The following is a 14,388-nucleotide window of genomic DNA, read 5'->3' as shown; positions in this document are numbered from 1 at the left end:
GAAAATGACGCAATTCGTGACTTCATAATACATGGACTAGAGAGAAAATTGCGCCATTTTTAATTCATATGCAGTCACCAAGGGTTCAAGTGAAATTTAAGATATTTTCAACTAAAACTGAGCAGTTCTGATTTCTCAGATCAGAAATTCACAGGGCCAAAAAAGAACCTAGTGAACCTTGTTCTTTGATTTCGATCTACATATGTATTCCTCAGACTGACCGATACAGTCGGCACAAGCGCGTTTATCTGAAATTACCTAAAGTTTATTATAAACTTTTTTGCTTATGCAGCAACCATTAAAAAAAAGTATTAAAACTTTTTATCTTGGTGTTCTGCATGTAGTAATATTAACTTAACCCCACTGTAAATACAGAAAGCAATCCCTATGGAAAGGCACCGTTTTACGGTCCGCTATTGTTCCCCAGTTGTGACGCCAACCTAATCCCAGAAACTAAATGTGGTTTACGAAGGAGTAGAGGAACCAAGCGGGAAATGGAAGTATCTGATGAGATTGTAGCTCTAATGATTCGTATTTAAAAAAAAGAGGGACAAGGAGCACCTAGACGTGGAACTTTTTTCACATGATGTATCCTTATATTTCTAAATCTTGTATACCATGTTTTGCTGTAGGAGCAGTGGCATTTTGAATGAATTGCATTTATTTGTTTTAGTACCAATGACAACACTGATAACTAGAATTACCTGATGTGTCTTAATATGATATACTTGTATACCACGTTTTATTGAAATCAGACCGAAACTGAAGGAGGTCTAATCTTAAAAAAAAATCATAAATTATTCTACAGGTATCTTTATTAACTAATTCAGCAATGTCAATTTTAAAGTGTATAATAATGAACCTGTATTCCAAGTGAATACATTTTTGAAATAGGAACAAACCTGTAGGAATATAGTGTTTTGAAGAATTTCACGGATTTTTTTTATTCTTAGCAACCATGGCAAATTTGCTTGTCGAATTCAAGACTGATACCCAGGAATATGTATTTTCGTGTTGTCTATTTGTTGTTGTTGTTTTTTTTTAAATTTTATTTATTTTATTTTTATTATTATCTTTTATTAATATTCACAAAACAGTAGGTTTAACTTTCTATATTTACTAACCATGGCAACACTCTTTGTAAAAACAGAAATCTGTAATATCGAATTATTTATCCTCCAGTGCTCCAGATTTAGTGAAAGCTGATTGGAGTAACATTTTCAAATATTAGTACTTTTTTAGACAAACACGCAGAGAAACGACGGACGCGAACACTTTACCATTGCAAACGCTTTTCTGGTCTTTGACCAAAATATCGAAAATGCTCAACAAAGAGGACATGCAACTCGTGAGTACCTTGTGTCAGGGTTTAGCTGGGAATAATTCGAATACATGAGTTGGAGTGGATTAAAATCTGTGGCTCGCAACGATGTGATTTGATTGGTTTCTACAATTCAAATGCTGATTGGTTAACCAAAGAAAATTCTTGCATATAACGTAAAAACTTTTAAAGTGTAAGCATTTCTGATGGCTACGTATGTTTTGATGATGGAATTAAATGCCATCTGTCCCTCTGGGGTAACACCAATGCCTATGTAGTTCATCTACCTTTTTTCTCTTCCTAATTCCCCCATTCTAAAATTATCTATTCTGTATATTCAAAATACATGTATTATCAATAATAAATGTTATTCTTCTTATAGCCTCCACTCTCCTCTCCTTGTCAGACTTATTGTTTTAAAGTCAGAATCAAAACTTGATAAAAGAGTAGTAGTTTTTCATGAAGCTTACTAAAATGTTTCACATTTAGATCATAAGATTTTGCTGAAAGGAATTTTAGTTACATTTATAAAATAAAGCAATCAATTCATCTGGTAACCTTGAAATCCCCCATGCCAAGTTCGCTCATGCAAGAAAACAATCTCTCGATGAAGTTCAGAACTACCTTGCTTTTCATTACTTACTGTATAGGGTAGGGTGGTGTAATTATTACCTTTTCATTACTTACTGTATAGGGTAGGGTGGTGTAATTATTACCTTTTCATTACTTACTGTATAGGGTAGTGCGGTGTAATTATTACCTTTTCATTACTTACTGTATAGGGTAGGGTGGTGTAATTATTACCTTTTCATTACTTACTGTATAGGGTAGGGTGGTGTAATTATTATCTTTTTCATTACTTACTGTATAGGGTAGTGTGCTGTAATTATTACCTTTTCATTACTTACTGTATAGGGTAGGGTGGTGTAATTATTACCTTTTCATTACTTACTGTATAGGGTAGGGCGGTGTAATTATTACCTTTTCATTACTTACTGTATAGGGTAGGGCGGTGTAATTATTACCTTTTCATTACTTACTGTATAGGGTAGTGTGGTGTAATTATTACCTTTTCATTACTTACTGTATAGGGTAGGGTGGTGTAATTATTACCTTTTCATTACTTACTGTATAGGGTAGGGTGGTGTAATTATTACCTTTTCATTACTTACTGTATAGGGTAGGGTGGTGTAATTATTACCTTTTCATTACTTACTGTATAGGGTAGGGTGGTGTAATTATTACCTTTTCATTACTTACTGTATAGGGTAGGGTGGTGTAATTATTACCTTTTCATTACTTACTGTATAGGGTAGGGTGGTGTAATTATTACCTTTTCATTACTTACTGTATAGGGTAGGGTGGTGTAATTATTACCTTTTCATTACTTACTGTATAGGGTAGGGTGGTGTAATTATTACCTTTTCATTACTTACTGTATAGGGTAGGGTGGTGTAATTATTACCTTTTCATTACTTACTGTATAGGGTAGGGTGGTGTAATTATTACCTTTTCATTACTTACTGTATAGGGTAGGGTGGTGTAATTATTACCTTTTCATTACTTACTGTATAGGGTAGTGTGGTGTAATTATTACCTTTTCATTACTTACTGTATAGGGTAGGGTGGTGTAATTATTACCTTTTCATTACTTACTGTATAGGGTAGGGTGGTGTAATTATTACCTTTTCATTACTTATTGTAAAGGGTAGTGTGGTGTAATTATTACCTTTTCATTACTTACTGTATAGGGTAGTGTGGTGTAATTATTACCTTTTCATTACTTACTGTATAGGGTAGGGTGGTGTAATTATTACCTTTTCATTACTTACTGTATAGGGTAGGGTGGTGTAATTATTACCTTTTCATTACTTACTGTATAGGGTAGGGTGGTGTAATTATTACCTTTTCATTACTTACTGTATAGGGTAGGGTGGTGTAATTATTACCTTTTCATTACTTACTGTATAGGGTAGGGTGGTGTAATTATTACCTTTTCATTACTTACTGTATAGGGTAGGGCGGTGTAATTATTACCTTTTCATTACTTACTGTATAGGGTAGTGTGGTGTAATTATTATCTTTTTTGTACTTAGGTCTTTGATCAACTATGTCACTCTCTGTAATACTACAGGATAAACTGAATAATTTTCCTTCGGAATACCTTTTATTTTTCAGATTACATGTATAAGTTGAATCCACGCTTTTCAAAAGTTGTGTCCCTTGGTCACCATCTTTGGTGGAAAACCCCATAGAAGCATCACAGTGGCTTAGTAGTTTTCTGGTTTGTAACTTTGTCATTTGACTGGAAAACAATTGTACATCTTGTATATTGATTGCCGGATGATGAGGCTACCCATACACAAATATTTAAACACAGTGGGTTTATCGGAGCACGCCAAAATGTATGGATAAATTGTCATTTCTTTCCCTTTTGACCTTTTAGTTGGTCCTGCAAAATGAAACAACTTTTGCAAAGTGTGGATTGGACTTATATGAAATTGCGTTCGATTTACAAAATACAAAATACGATTTACGATAATTTGCGTCATCTCAATAAAAAAAATAATAAATTCAAATTATTTTGTTGTTTTGTAAACATAAAAGATTGAATGAGTTTAAATACTGAAAAAAGGAGACGGTACTTTTCAAAATATGACTAATTTGAAGCATCGAGTGCACCTATCGAGGCGATTACTGATTTGTTAATCGCATGTAAACTCAACAGATGCAGAACTTAGTTTCTAATGCGTATACATGTACAAATCACTTATCCTCAATTTTTTTTTCATATGGCCACGGATTCTTTCTGGCGAAATTCGTATCGCTTAGGTTGTACTTTGATTTTTCATTGGTTGAAGTTGATTGAAGTTAACCACTGACGCCAGTTTATGCAGGGGTAATTTTTGCCGATTTCGCTTCAGCTGATTTGCATTTTAATTTGTAAAAACTAAAGATTATCAAATAAATATGCATGAATTTCAGTTGCAATGAATATAGTATGTGGACATTTCAGTTGCAATAAATATAGTATGTGGACATTTTTTTAAATCAACAAATTTGATAAATCCGTCACCTCAGAGAAAGCCATTGATTATTTTTCTATATAGATTGCCAGAGTTGACAATTCCTCATAATGACTAATAAATACTAGTACTCGTAATTTTTTAAATTTAATTTATACATAATTTTATTCACAAAAAGTGAATGGGATTGGGCAGTAGGCAAAGCCTATTTTAGCCCTCTCCCTACAACAAGGTCTAGGTCAATACACACTATATAGGTATAATATTTATTAAACAAAGATTGAAGAAAAGCAATAAAAAAAGGGGGAAATGCGCTGAAATACCGGTTTGGAAATATTGAAAAAAGTTACCTACATGACAGTGTTCAAATAAAACGTTTTGTTGCTACTATGCATGTACTGCTTCAAATATTTGTATATATATATTAGTATTGAATCCATGATCAGGACTACCATATAATAATAATTCAAGTTCAGAGATCTGATCACAATAAATATTTTGAAATGTTTGAAAAAGTACATCTCTAGAAGATATATATTTTGGACAAGTGAAAAAGTATTTGGGGAAGGGGGTGGGAGTGATAATGCCTTTTCTTGGCTATCGTCATATTTCAGTAAGCGACTTGCGCTTATGGAAATAAAATTATTTTCAACACAATACTTTAAAATGCATTTTGTTTCTGCATAAAATAGATGTATGTTGACAATAATAGATCATAAACAAAATAGTTTAAGGTATCATTGGTCAGTCGAAATTAGCCAGGTGCTCCACTTTACACCACCCTACCCCAAACAGTTGTTGATTTCTTAGGGAGACAAGCTTTTTGTTGTGGGGAAGTGGAAGCTAGGTTTTTGCATTCATGTGTCATGTTGATCTAACGAAGGACAACTTAAAATTATTATATAATATACATTTCGCTTCAAATACTGTCTTTTTCTAAACATCATAAAATCTTATACTAATTATACTAATGTATATTCGTATTCACACTACAGGCCTTTATATCGCTTTTAATCCGATTGACAAAACTAGGGGTTTAAAAAAATAAATAGCGCGCGGTATTCAATTTGTCGGCACGGTCAGGTGCTGTTATACAACCGATGACAACCAAAAAATAAGAATTTGATTCTATAATAAAATAATATCTGATAATACCGGAATATCTGTATATTTTTTTTATCTGAAGGTACATTTACATGATTTTCTTTTTAATTACTTTATTTTCTATTTTCAGCACCGAGGTAAATCGCAATATTCAAACGTTAAAAATAATATATGGTATTTTAACCATTTCAATATATTGAATTTTGCAAAAATTAATCAACGTAACACTGCACTAGTCATGATGTTTCCTCCTGACGTCACAGAGCAAGACGTCTGAATTTCATGACGTCACAATAAAATAAACCCATCTCTATTCTATTACGTCACAATCAATTAGAACAGAGATTAACAACGAAATACATTAAATTATGGATGAAGACGAAGTCCCTTGTTCGCGTCCGATGGAGGGGACTGTAGGAAAGAAGTTTAGTGTAGAAGCGTGCAATATTCTGTGGGAACTGCGCAAAAGTGGACAGTTATGTGATGCAATAATAAAGGTGGAAAACAGAGAGTTCCCAATTCACCGGAATATCATGTCGGCCTGTAGTCAGTATTTTAGAACACTATTTACAAATGAATTATTTGATACAAACACACGGGAAGTGGTCATTCCAGGAGTTTCTGCCGAAATAATGAGCTTAATTATTGACTATGCCTACACCAGAGACGCTGCTGTGACAGCAGAAAACATCGAACATCTTCTACCCGCAGCTGATCAGTTTCATGTTATGGGTCTTGTCAAACTCTGTTGTGACTTCCTGATCTCTGAACTAACGGCTGAAAATTGCATCGGAGTAAGAAGATTCGCGAGAACTTATTTTTGCCATAATTTGGAGAGGGCTGCATTTCGATATCTAATGTTAAATATCGCTGATGTCTTAACCTTCAGTAATGAGTATCTACAGCTAGATATAGAGGAGGTTTGCGATATTTTATCTTCGGATGAGTTGAACGTAAGAAATGAAGAGCTCGTTTTTGACGCAATTTTGCGATGGATCGACTATGATCGAGATACAAGGAAAGAACATATCGCTCGACTATTGAAAACGATTAGGCTCGGGCTTTTAACTACTCAGTATTTCGTTGAAAAGGTCAAAGTTCATCCATATATAAAGGACAATGATTCTTGTAAACCCGTCATCATCGAAACCCTTAAGTTTCTTTACGATCTGGACATGGATGAAGACAAAGAACTTGATCTAAATAATCCATTAGCCAAACCTCGCGTGCCACACGAAATTTTATTTGTTATTGGGGGATGGAGTGGCGGATCTCCAACAAATCTTGTAGAAACGTACGACACGCGTGCGGATCGTTGGATCGTCTGTGACGCTGTGGACACAGGTTGGTAAAGCTTATATGTGAATAAATGCTTCAAATTGCAACACATACTCAGATACCTTTATGAATATGTATACAGAATTTACATAATATACAAGTATGCTTAACAATTTACATCTTTGCTATCAAGAACCATCAAGAGTTTTGATGAGTTACTTAACTAGTAAACAAAATCTTTCATGTATATGAGATACGTATACATTAGTAAGTAAAACAGCAGTATACTTCATTCTTTCATAGAAACCAGGTCTTACTAAAGTACAACAGTAGATCGACATTGGTTACATGTTTGTCATAGCTATACTTATTTGGCCTTAAAAGGTGCAATTTATATGACATTTTGCATGAAATGTTTGGCAAAAAAGTGATGTGTTTATATATCTGATGTTCTTTCAGTAAAGAAAAAATGTGAGCACGATTAAGTTTGTTCCATTTGTCCACGCAGCTTATCAATCATATTCAGCAAAAGCATTTTAATATTGTAAAGGCAATAAAACCTCAAGAAAATAAGTTTTTCAAGTATATTCAACTTATCGATAACACTGTTTGAAGGTCCTAGAGCGTACCACGGGACGTCCACTGTAAATCACATCATTTACGTCATCGGAGGGTTTGACGGTGTGGAATATTTTAACAGCGTGCGCAGCTTTGATCCGATGACCAAAGAATGGAAAGAAGTGGCGCCAATGAACGCCAAGAGGTACATGTTCAGAAGGACGAAAGTCCGTTTGTTATATGAAGTTATGATTGAATTTATTTTTAATTCATAATGTGACAGATTATAATACAGTGTTATTCACAAGTTAGGTTTTTGTGTTTTGTTTGTTTGTTTTTACTATCTTTCACATGTAAACTAAAAAGCATTTTTCTTTCTAGAAAATGCAATACATATGTATAAAGGTCAGATCAGTTTGAAACAATTATAAAGTTCAAATCAATTTGAAATCAAATCAAATTCAAATCAAATCAATTTGAACAATTATAAAGTTCACAATATCATAAATATAGAATATTTCGATCTACAGTTAGTGTAAGTTATCAATTTCTGAAAGATTTCTCCTTGTACTGAAAATCTGTACAACTCTATAGGTATCCAGAACAAGAAATAATCATTTTGGCTGGTCAGGTTGGCCATCAATTCTTAATGTTCAGGCCTGTGGGAACGGGGGAAGGGGGAACGGGGGACAGTGCAACCTCCCCCCTCCCATAATTTTGCAGATACATAGTATATTATAGAAAAAACTACTTTTTGTATGTGCTTTCTCAATAATTACGCCTGACCCCCATTTCTTTGCTTCTCAGAAATTTTTGCTTGGTAGTGCCCCCCTTTCCCATCAGAAATTGCTTCCTATGGGCCTCATGTTAATGGTCAAATACTTTGTGTTCTTGTGTATCAGTTGACCAATGAAAATCCATTTTACTAAAACACATACTGATTCATTGAAATAATCGGACATTTTCGCCCGATCTGCATCCATTTTTGACAAAATTTTCTCCCGCTAGAACCCTATTTTTTTTTTTAAAGTTATAGTTTTATTTGATATAATACCTGTGAATCATATGTTCAAATAAATGCTATAATGTCTTTGAACAACAGTGCAAGAAAGACTCCAACATACATGTACCTATAGTGGTGTGGGTTCGGACTGTCCAGAGATTAGCATTCAAGATCTATCTACGGTATTTTTTTAGTTTATGGGGTAAGAATAAGTTTCTACATACATGTACATTCCAGGTGTTACGTCAGCACCACTGTTTTGGGGGATCGCATATATGCCATGGGAGGATATGATGGTCAAATGAGACAAAATACTGTAGAACGCTTTCTTCCCGCCAAAAACCAGTGGAGTTTTGTGGCGTCAATGAACCACCGGAGAAGCGATGCTAGCGCCACCACGCTCAACGGTATTTATAATTTATTATTTATAAGTCTAGATCTTTCCTACTTCAGGACAGATGATACAAACAAACTTTTTTTTCAAAAATCATGAAAATAACTGATATAGTCATGTTTATATAAGTAAAATAAATTTAACCACATACATGTAGATTTTATTTTTTCACAATAATGTCCTATAAGGTGATAAAAAGTTTTTATAGATTTTAAAGGAAGATTGAAGAAAGGTAGAATTGTGAACGTTAAAAAAGATTAACAATTTCGTAACTGACATTTTAGAAATTTAACATTTGCATCATTTACAACCAAAATAGGTCCAAAAATATATTTCAATCAAGGCATTCATTTTTGTATCATCTGTCCTCCAAAATACATGCCAATGTTTCTTAGACTTATATTCACAACAGGTCAGAATTCATTTTATGATCATGTGAAATATTCGTACTTAGATGACCAAAATATTTTATTTGAGGGATTAAATTTATTTGTTTATTTATAATAATTCTAATTTTAGTGGTGTGAATAGAAATATACTGAAGGATGCTTTCTGATACTAACACGAGTAGTTGCTATTTTTCTAGTATCTGATTTGCCTCTAATATGCACAATGCTTTTTTTTTCCGAACACTAGTTGCAAAGTGCCAAAAACTACACCTACAATATGTTAAGATCGTCAGAGAAATTCTGTAATTTCTCTGCCAAAAAAAAAAAAGTTTTGTCATATTAAAAAAAACCCCAATAGATTAATGAAATATTATGTTTCAAATAAAGGTAAAGTGTACATCTGTGGAGGGTTCAATGGTCACGAATGCCTTAGTACCGCGGAGGATTACGACCCCAATACAAATCAGTGGACACTGCTCGAGCCTATGAGAAACAGGCGCAGTGGCATAGGCGTCATAGGCTATAAAGAGGAAATTTATGCCTTAGGCGGTTTTAATGGAATTACCCGGATGAATACTGGGGAAAAATATTGTCCTAAAACCAAAAGATGGAGGACCATTCCGGAGATGTTCAATCCAAGAAGTAATTTCGCCATCGAGGTAAACATATACATGTATATAGTTTACAAAAGGCTCGTGCTTGCATTCAACCTTATTGAAAACATGGAAGTTTTTTTTTAATTTCAAAATATTTCAGTTGTGACAGAGTGTTTAATAAATACAAAATAATTAACTAATATATTTAGTATGTCTACATATTGGTACTTGTCAGATCGAAACATTTTTTTTTTAAAAAGTGGGGATTACCTCTCGCAAATATTTGTTCAGTTGTTAAACCTCCTATTTTGTACAATAAGTGTTAAATCCTTGAATGTGTAGTGGCGTTTTTACTTTTAATTACTTGCTAAATTAACTTCAGGTCATTGATGAAATGGTGTTTGCCATCGGTGGGTTTAATGGAGTAACAACCATTTTTAACGTTGAATGTTATGACGCTTCCACTGATGAATGGTAAATATGTGTTCGCTCCACTTTTGATAAGTAGAATAGATCGATGCTTCCTATAAAAGTCTCTTATAAACTTAATTTTTTTGTAGAATTTTCTGCGATGAAAAATTGTATGAAATTCACTTTAATAATAATATCTCTTATTCTTTCCCCAGTTTACATGCATTGCAAATCTGCAATTAATTATGTCATTTTTATTTTGAAATCCATTTCAGGTATGACGCAACAGATATGAATTTGAACCGAAGTGCATTAAGCGCCTGTGTAGTAAAGGAACTGCCGAGTGTCCAGGATTATATACACAAAGAAAGATAGATATCTTAATTGCTAAAAGACAATAAAAAAACACAAGAAGCATGTGTAAACTTGGTTGTTTTTATTTATATTTTATTATGTTGGTTTAACTTCATTTTTTCGACATATCGTGGAAAATCCACTTGTTAGCGGAGTGCTCCACATCCAGGCAAGAATCATTTTGTACACGCGCGGATCAAGAGGAAGGGGGTGGGGGTCAGGACCCCGTAGGATTTTAAAAGTTCTTAAATTTATATGAAAAAGTAACGAAAAAATTATGACTTTGGATCCCCCCTCCTCAGGAAACACGGACCCCTCATAATTTAATGAGGAGTCATGTATACATTATATATAAAAGAAAGATGATTTTTCTTGAGAAGTAACCCCGCCCCATTTTTTAGGAAAAATTCCTCGAATCTTCTATGTTCTTTTTTGAACTAATAATATCTATAACAGTTACTGAATGACATTCGTTTTCACTATAGTTTCAGGCAGCATAATATGATTATTTTCCTGCAGTTAAAATTACTTACATAATGATGATTAATGAGTAATCAGAATAGTAAACAGAAAACTGTAAATTCAAAACAGGCAAAAAGGATTGTATGGGTGGAAAAATCAATATTCGAATCAATAAAAAAATCTTTCCGACACGAAAAAAACTATAGCTAATTAAAAGTAGCTGCAGGTCTAGAAACATTGTCGTTGATTTCATAAAGGGGTATGTCACAAATGTTGACCAATTGTCACGACATATGAACTGTTCAAGTTTTGTGAAAATAGGGCAAAATTTTGTCCCAAGTGAAATAAAGAATTATGGCTGTGACAGGCACAATAGCGAACTTGATAATCTGGATCAAAACAGCATTGGACATCGAAGAGAACAAATAAACTGCCATCTGCAACAGATAAAACCCTCAATTATAATAACTTGAAACAAATTAGCAGCACATTATATTCTAGGTTCTACAATTCATATAAATGTTTATCATCTACATGTATATTTCATATCTTTTAAAAGAGAATCTTGAAAGTTTAGAATTTAACTCACGCTGACAATAAATTCTACTGCTTTGTTTATTGCTATCCATGGATAGACAAGAATCTTAACCAACAGGAAGCAGACGATCCAGAACAGGGCGAGGGAGAGAAGAGCGAGGAAACACAAAACTGTGTAGGTCGCCGTTCCATCAATCAGTTCCACTCTGGGTAGAAAGGATGTTATAGAGATGAACCTACCTCGCACCTGGTCGTGTGTGCCAATCAAATATTTGTAAAACAAGGAGTCGTCTGTAAACAACAAAGGAATTTTTAAAAAAAAATATCACCCATCTTGCTCATCATAACCACGCACTTAGTTTGTCTGCTAAATATAAAAAAAAAGGTACAGAAGATTTTCAAAGAATTAATGTATTTTTCACTTTTTCATCAAAATATATACAGCCCCTACCCCCTTTTTAGAACCCCTGATCCTGGGACATGAATATTACAATTTTGGTATAGGGTTTGAATTGCTTATTATAATCATGCCAACAGCTTGGCTACTTGATACTATAGTATCCAGGAGTAAAGAAGACATTTTTTGAAGATTGCAGCGACCATGAAACCCATAGTTTTGTTCCCTTTGCCCATAGATGCTACCAAATCTACAAAAATGTACATTGTATATATACCAATTTAAAACTGGTTGTAATAATTGGTTAAGCGGTTCCAGATATTCAAATATGAAATCACATGACGACAAAAACGGATAGCAATATCTAGGTCACCTGAGTGGCTCTATCCTCGCAACGCCAGAGGTCCTGGGTCAACACGTGGGACATACCGTGCCCACGGCAACGAATTGACTCATGACTCTTGGCGAGGATGGAGTGGCTCAGGTGGCCTTAAAAACGGAGAGGACTATCTTGTCGCAGCTAGTGGCCAACAAATGTGGTGAACAAATGTTTCATTCGATTACAATATTTCACAACGAATAGTTAAATTAAATACATGTAAAACATGTAAAAAGAACGATAACTCCTTTCTCATAATTTCACAAAAATTGATTCTTACCAATGATTTTGGCAGCGATAATCAATGCCATTACAAGGAGAACACTTGCAGTTATGCTTGTCGTCATCATGTAGTGTCTTGTGATTCGATGATGTTCGTCTGGTCAAGAAAAAAAGAAAGTAGTAGATACGAGAGAGAGTGAGAGAGAGAGAGAGAATTTATATTAAGAGAAAAACCTTACATGAGGAAATCTCACGGAATGACCATTGTTTTACCAAGTCGCTATCTAAGGTTAAATAAGATTGACAGACGCATGGCGAATGTTCTATCGTGCTATGGTTAGGAGGATAGGCGAAATCGAAAGTTGAAACATAAAATTTCCAGTTTGGACCAAAAAAAATAATTAAAACTGTATTTTATAAACAATTTTCATTCTTTTTTTTCTATGATAAAATTAATGTATAGAACAGAACAATCATTTTTCTAATTTAGAGCCCAGAACAGAAAAGTATGAAATTATTGAAATCATAAGGAAAAAAAATAATTACATGTATGTCAATGCTTGAATGAATAGTATAACAATTAATTACATTTATATCATCTTTGGTATCATGTGTTATCAATATACTTCTCAATTTTTTTTTATTATTATAAAAAAGTTGAAATTATGGTTTTACAGAATATTGTACTCATTCTCGGAAAAGATATTTCCGTTTCTCTCCGACTCATTTCTTTTAGGCTTTTCAGTCTGATACACTTCCTGTTTATGTGTTACGTGCGGAAGAAACTTCGTCTTCGGTAAGCCTATGTAAGTTTTTGACGAAGTATCTAATTATCCATTGACTTTAATATATTCAAAATAAGAACTTGCATAACTTTTTGTAAGGTCTCTTTTGGTGTTTGTCAAGAAAGAAATTGTTCATAGGTGCACCTCTTCAAATAATCCGAGATTCCTCTGACTCTAACCCCTGCTTTTATATTTTGACATGTGCAGGGGAGACCCCCCTGCACATGTCAAAATATAAAAGCAGGGGTTAGAGTCAGAGGAATCTCGGATTACTCTTCAAATTGAAATTCGTGACTTTTAATGTTTTAAAAACTAAAAAAGTTGAACAAGTTTAACTTGTTGAAGACACTTTATTAACATGAGGTAGTGGCACGAAACATTTTTTTTAAATGCCCAATGCACACGAATGCAGACCAATGTAAATGCTTTTATCCTAAGTTGATGTTGAACTAATAAATCTAATCGTGTACACTTTTTTCCAAAAGAGGGAGAGAGAGAAAAAAGTAACATAATCAGGATAAAGAATTAATACTGAAAAACAAACTATAGAATTGTTTGAATGAGGCTTATCCCCCCCCCCCACCCCACCCCGCCCTATCACAATCAAGGCATCCATCTCATTTGCACCACAGTTTGGTAACCAAACTTTCCATCTTATCTAAAGAGTGCCCAAACCAAACTTTGGTCTGGGCACTCTTTAGATAAGCTGGAAAGTAATCTTAACACTGGATTGACGATCAATTGATGTACAGATGAAATGACAGACACAGATCTATGAACAGATGGACATTCTAAATAGAGCTGAAACGATCGAATGTTCGAATATTCGCTAATGAATAGTAAATGGCAAACATTCGAATGGAAATTTAGCATTCAAATATTCAGTCAAATGATTTATACTTCAATGTTTTCTTTCTTCATTAAATTATATTGGTATTTTAATGATAAAAACTTTAAGTATTAATAAGGATTTAGCACTACTTAATCCTATCAGTGCTCCAACTGAACTGTTGACTACCTCTTGGTATTTTATTACTGTTAGAAAGTACCAGAAAGATGATAAGAAATTTAAACAAAGAACAGCTAGTGTTTGAAATAACCATGCGACTGACCGCCTGAGACGCACAAATTTTGCCGTATGCTAACAGATTTGCGCGTACCATTGCCCGGCT

General features: G+C 33.8%; 2 protein-coding genes across 2 annotated transcripts; one reads left to right on the top strand and one right to left on the bottom strand.

Annotated features, from left to right (window-relative positions):
- Positions 1-5,808: 5,808 nt before the first annotated feature.
- On the top strand, positions 5,809-10,499 carry LOC133188501 (kelch-like protein 10). The gene is made up of 6 exons (XM_061323957.1): positions 5,809-6,795; positions 7,345-7,492; positions 8,528-8,697; positions 9,461-9,732; positions 10,052-10,143; positions 10,356-10,499. Exons 1-6 carry the CDS (start codon positions 5,820-5,822, stop codon positions 10,453-10,455), a joined length of 1,758 nt encoding a protein of 585 aa, XP_061179941.1. The 5' UTR covers positions 5,809-5,819; the 3' UTR covers positions 10,456-10,499.
- A 2-nt stretch (positions 10,500-10,501) lies between these two features.
- Positions 10,502-12,785, bottom strand: LOC133188503 (uncharacterized). Its single transcript, XM_061323960.1, has 4 exons — positions 12,671-12,785; positions 12,490-12,588; positions 11,486-11,724; positions 10,502-11,333 (listed from the first exon to the last, which is right to left on the bottom strand). The coding sequence occupies exons 2-4, from the start codon at positions 12,557-12,559 to the stop codon at positions 11,199-11,201; spliced, it is 444 nt and encodes a 147-aa protein (XP_061179944.1). The 5' UTR covers positions 12,560-12,588; positions 12,671-12,785; the 3' UTR covers positions 10,502-11,198.
- Positions 12,786-14,388: the final 1,603 nt, after the last annotated feature.

This window comes from Saccostrea echinata, unplaced genomic scaffold (assembly GCF_033153115.1).
Source record: "Saccostrea echinata isolate AGI-Se365-2 ecotype Australia unplaced genomic scaffold, CSIRO_AGI_Sech_v1 ptg000016l, whole genome shotgun sequence".
In the NCBI taxonomy this organism is placed as follows: domain Eukaryota; kingdom Metazoa; phylum Mollusca; class Bivalvia; order Ostreida; family Ostreidae; genus Saccostrea; species Saccostrea echinata.
The sequence above is the reverse complement of the archived record's forward strand: the minus strand, read 5'-3'. Positions and strand labels throughout refer to the sequence as shown.

Bases quoted from the DNA above. Each gene is read 5' to 3' on its own strand.
- LOC133188501 (XM_061323957.1), top strand. From the start codon at position 5,820: ATGGATGAAGACGAAGTCCCTTGTTCGCGTCCGATGGAGGGGACTGTA. The intron at 6,796-7,344 runs GTTGGTAAAGCT...CACTGTTTGAAG, and splicing joins CTGTGACGCTGTGGACACAG to GTCCTAGAGCGTACCACGGG. The intron at 10,144-10,355 runs GTAAATATGTGT...AATCCATTTCAG, and splicing joins GACGCTTCCACTGATGAATG to GTATGACGCAACAGATATGA.
- LOC133188503 (XM_061323960.1), bottom strand. From the start codon at position 12,559: ATGATGACGACAAGCATAACTGCAAGTGTTCTCCTTGTAATGGCATTG. The intron at 11,725-12,489 runs GTAAGAATCAAT...TGTTGTTTACAG, and splicing joins TATCGCTGCCAAAATCATTG to ACGACTCCTTGTTTTACAAA. The intron at 11,334-11,485 runs GTGAGTTAAATT...TATCTGTTGCAG, and splicing joins CAGTAGAATTTATTGTCAGC to ATGGCAGTTTATTTGTTCTC.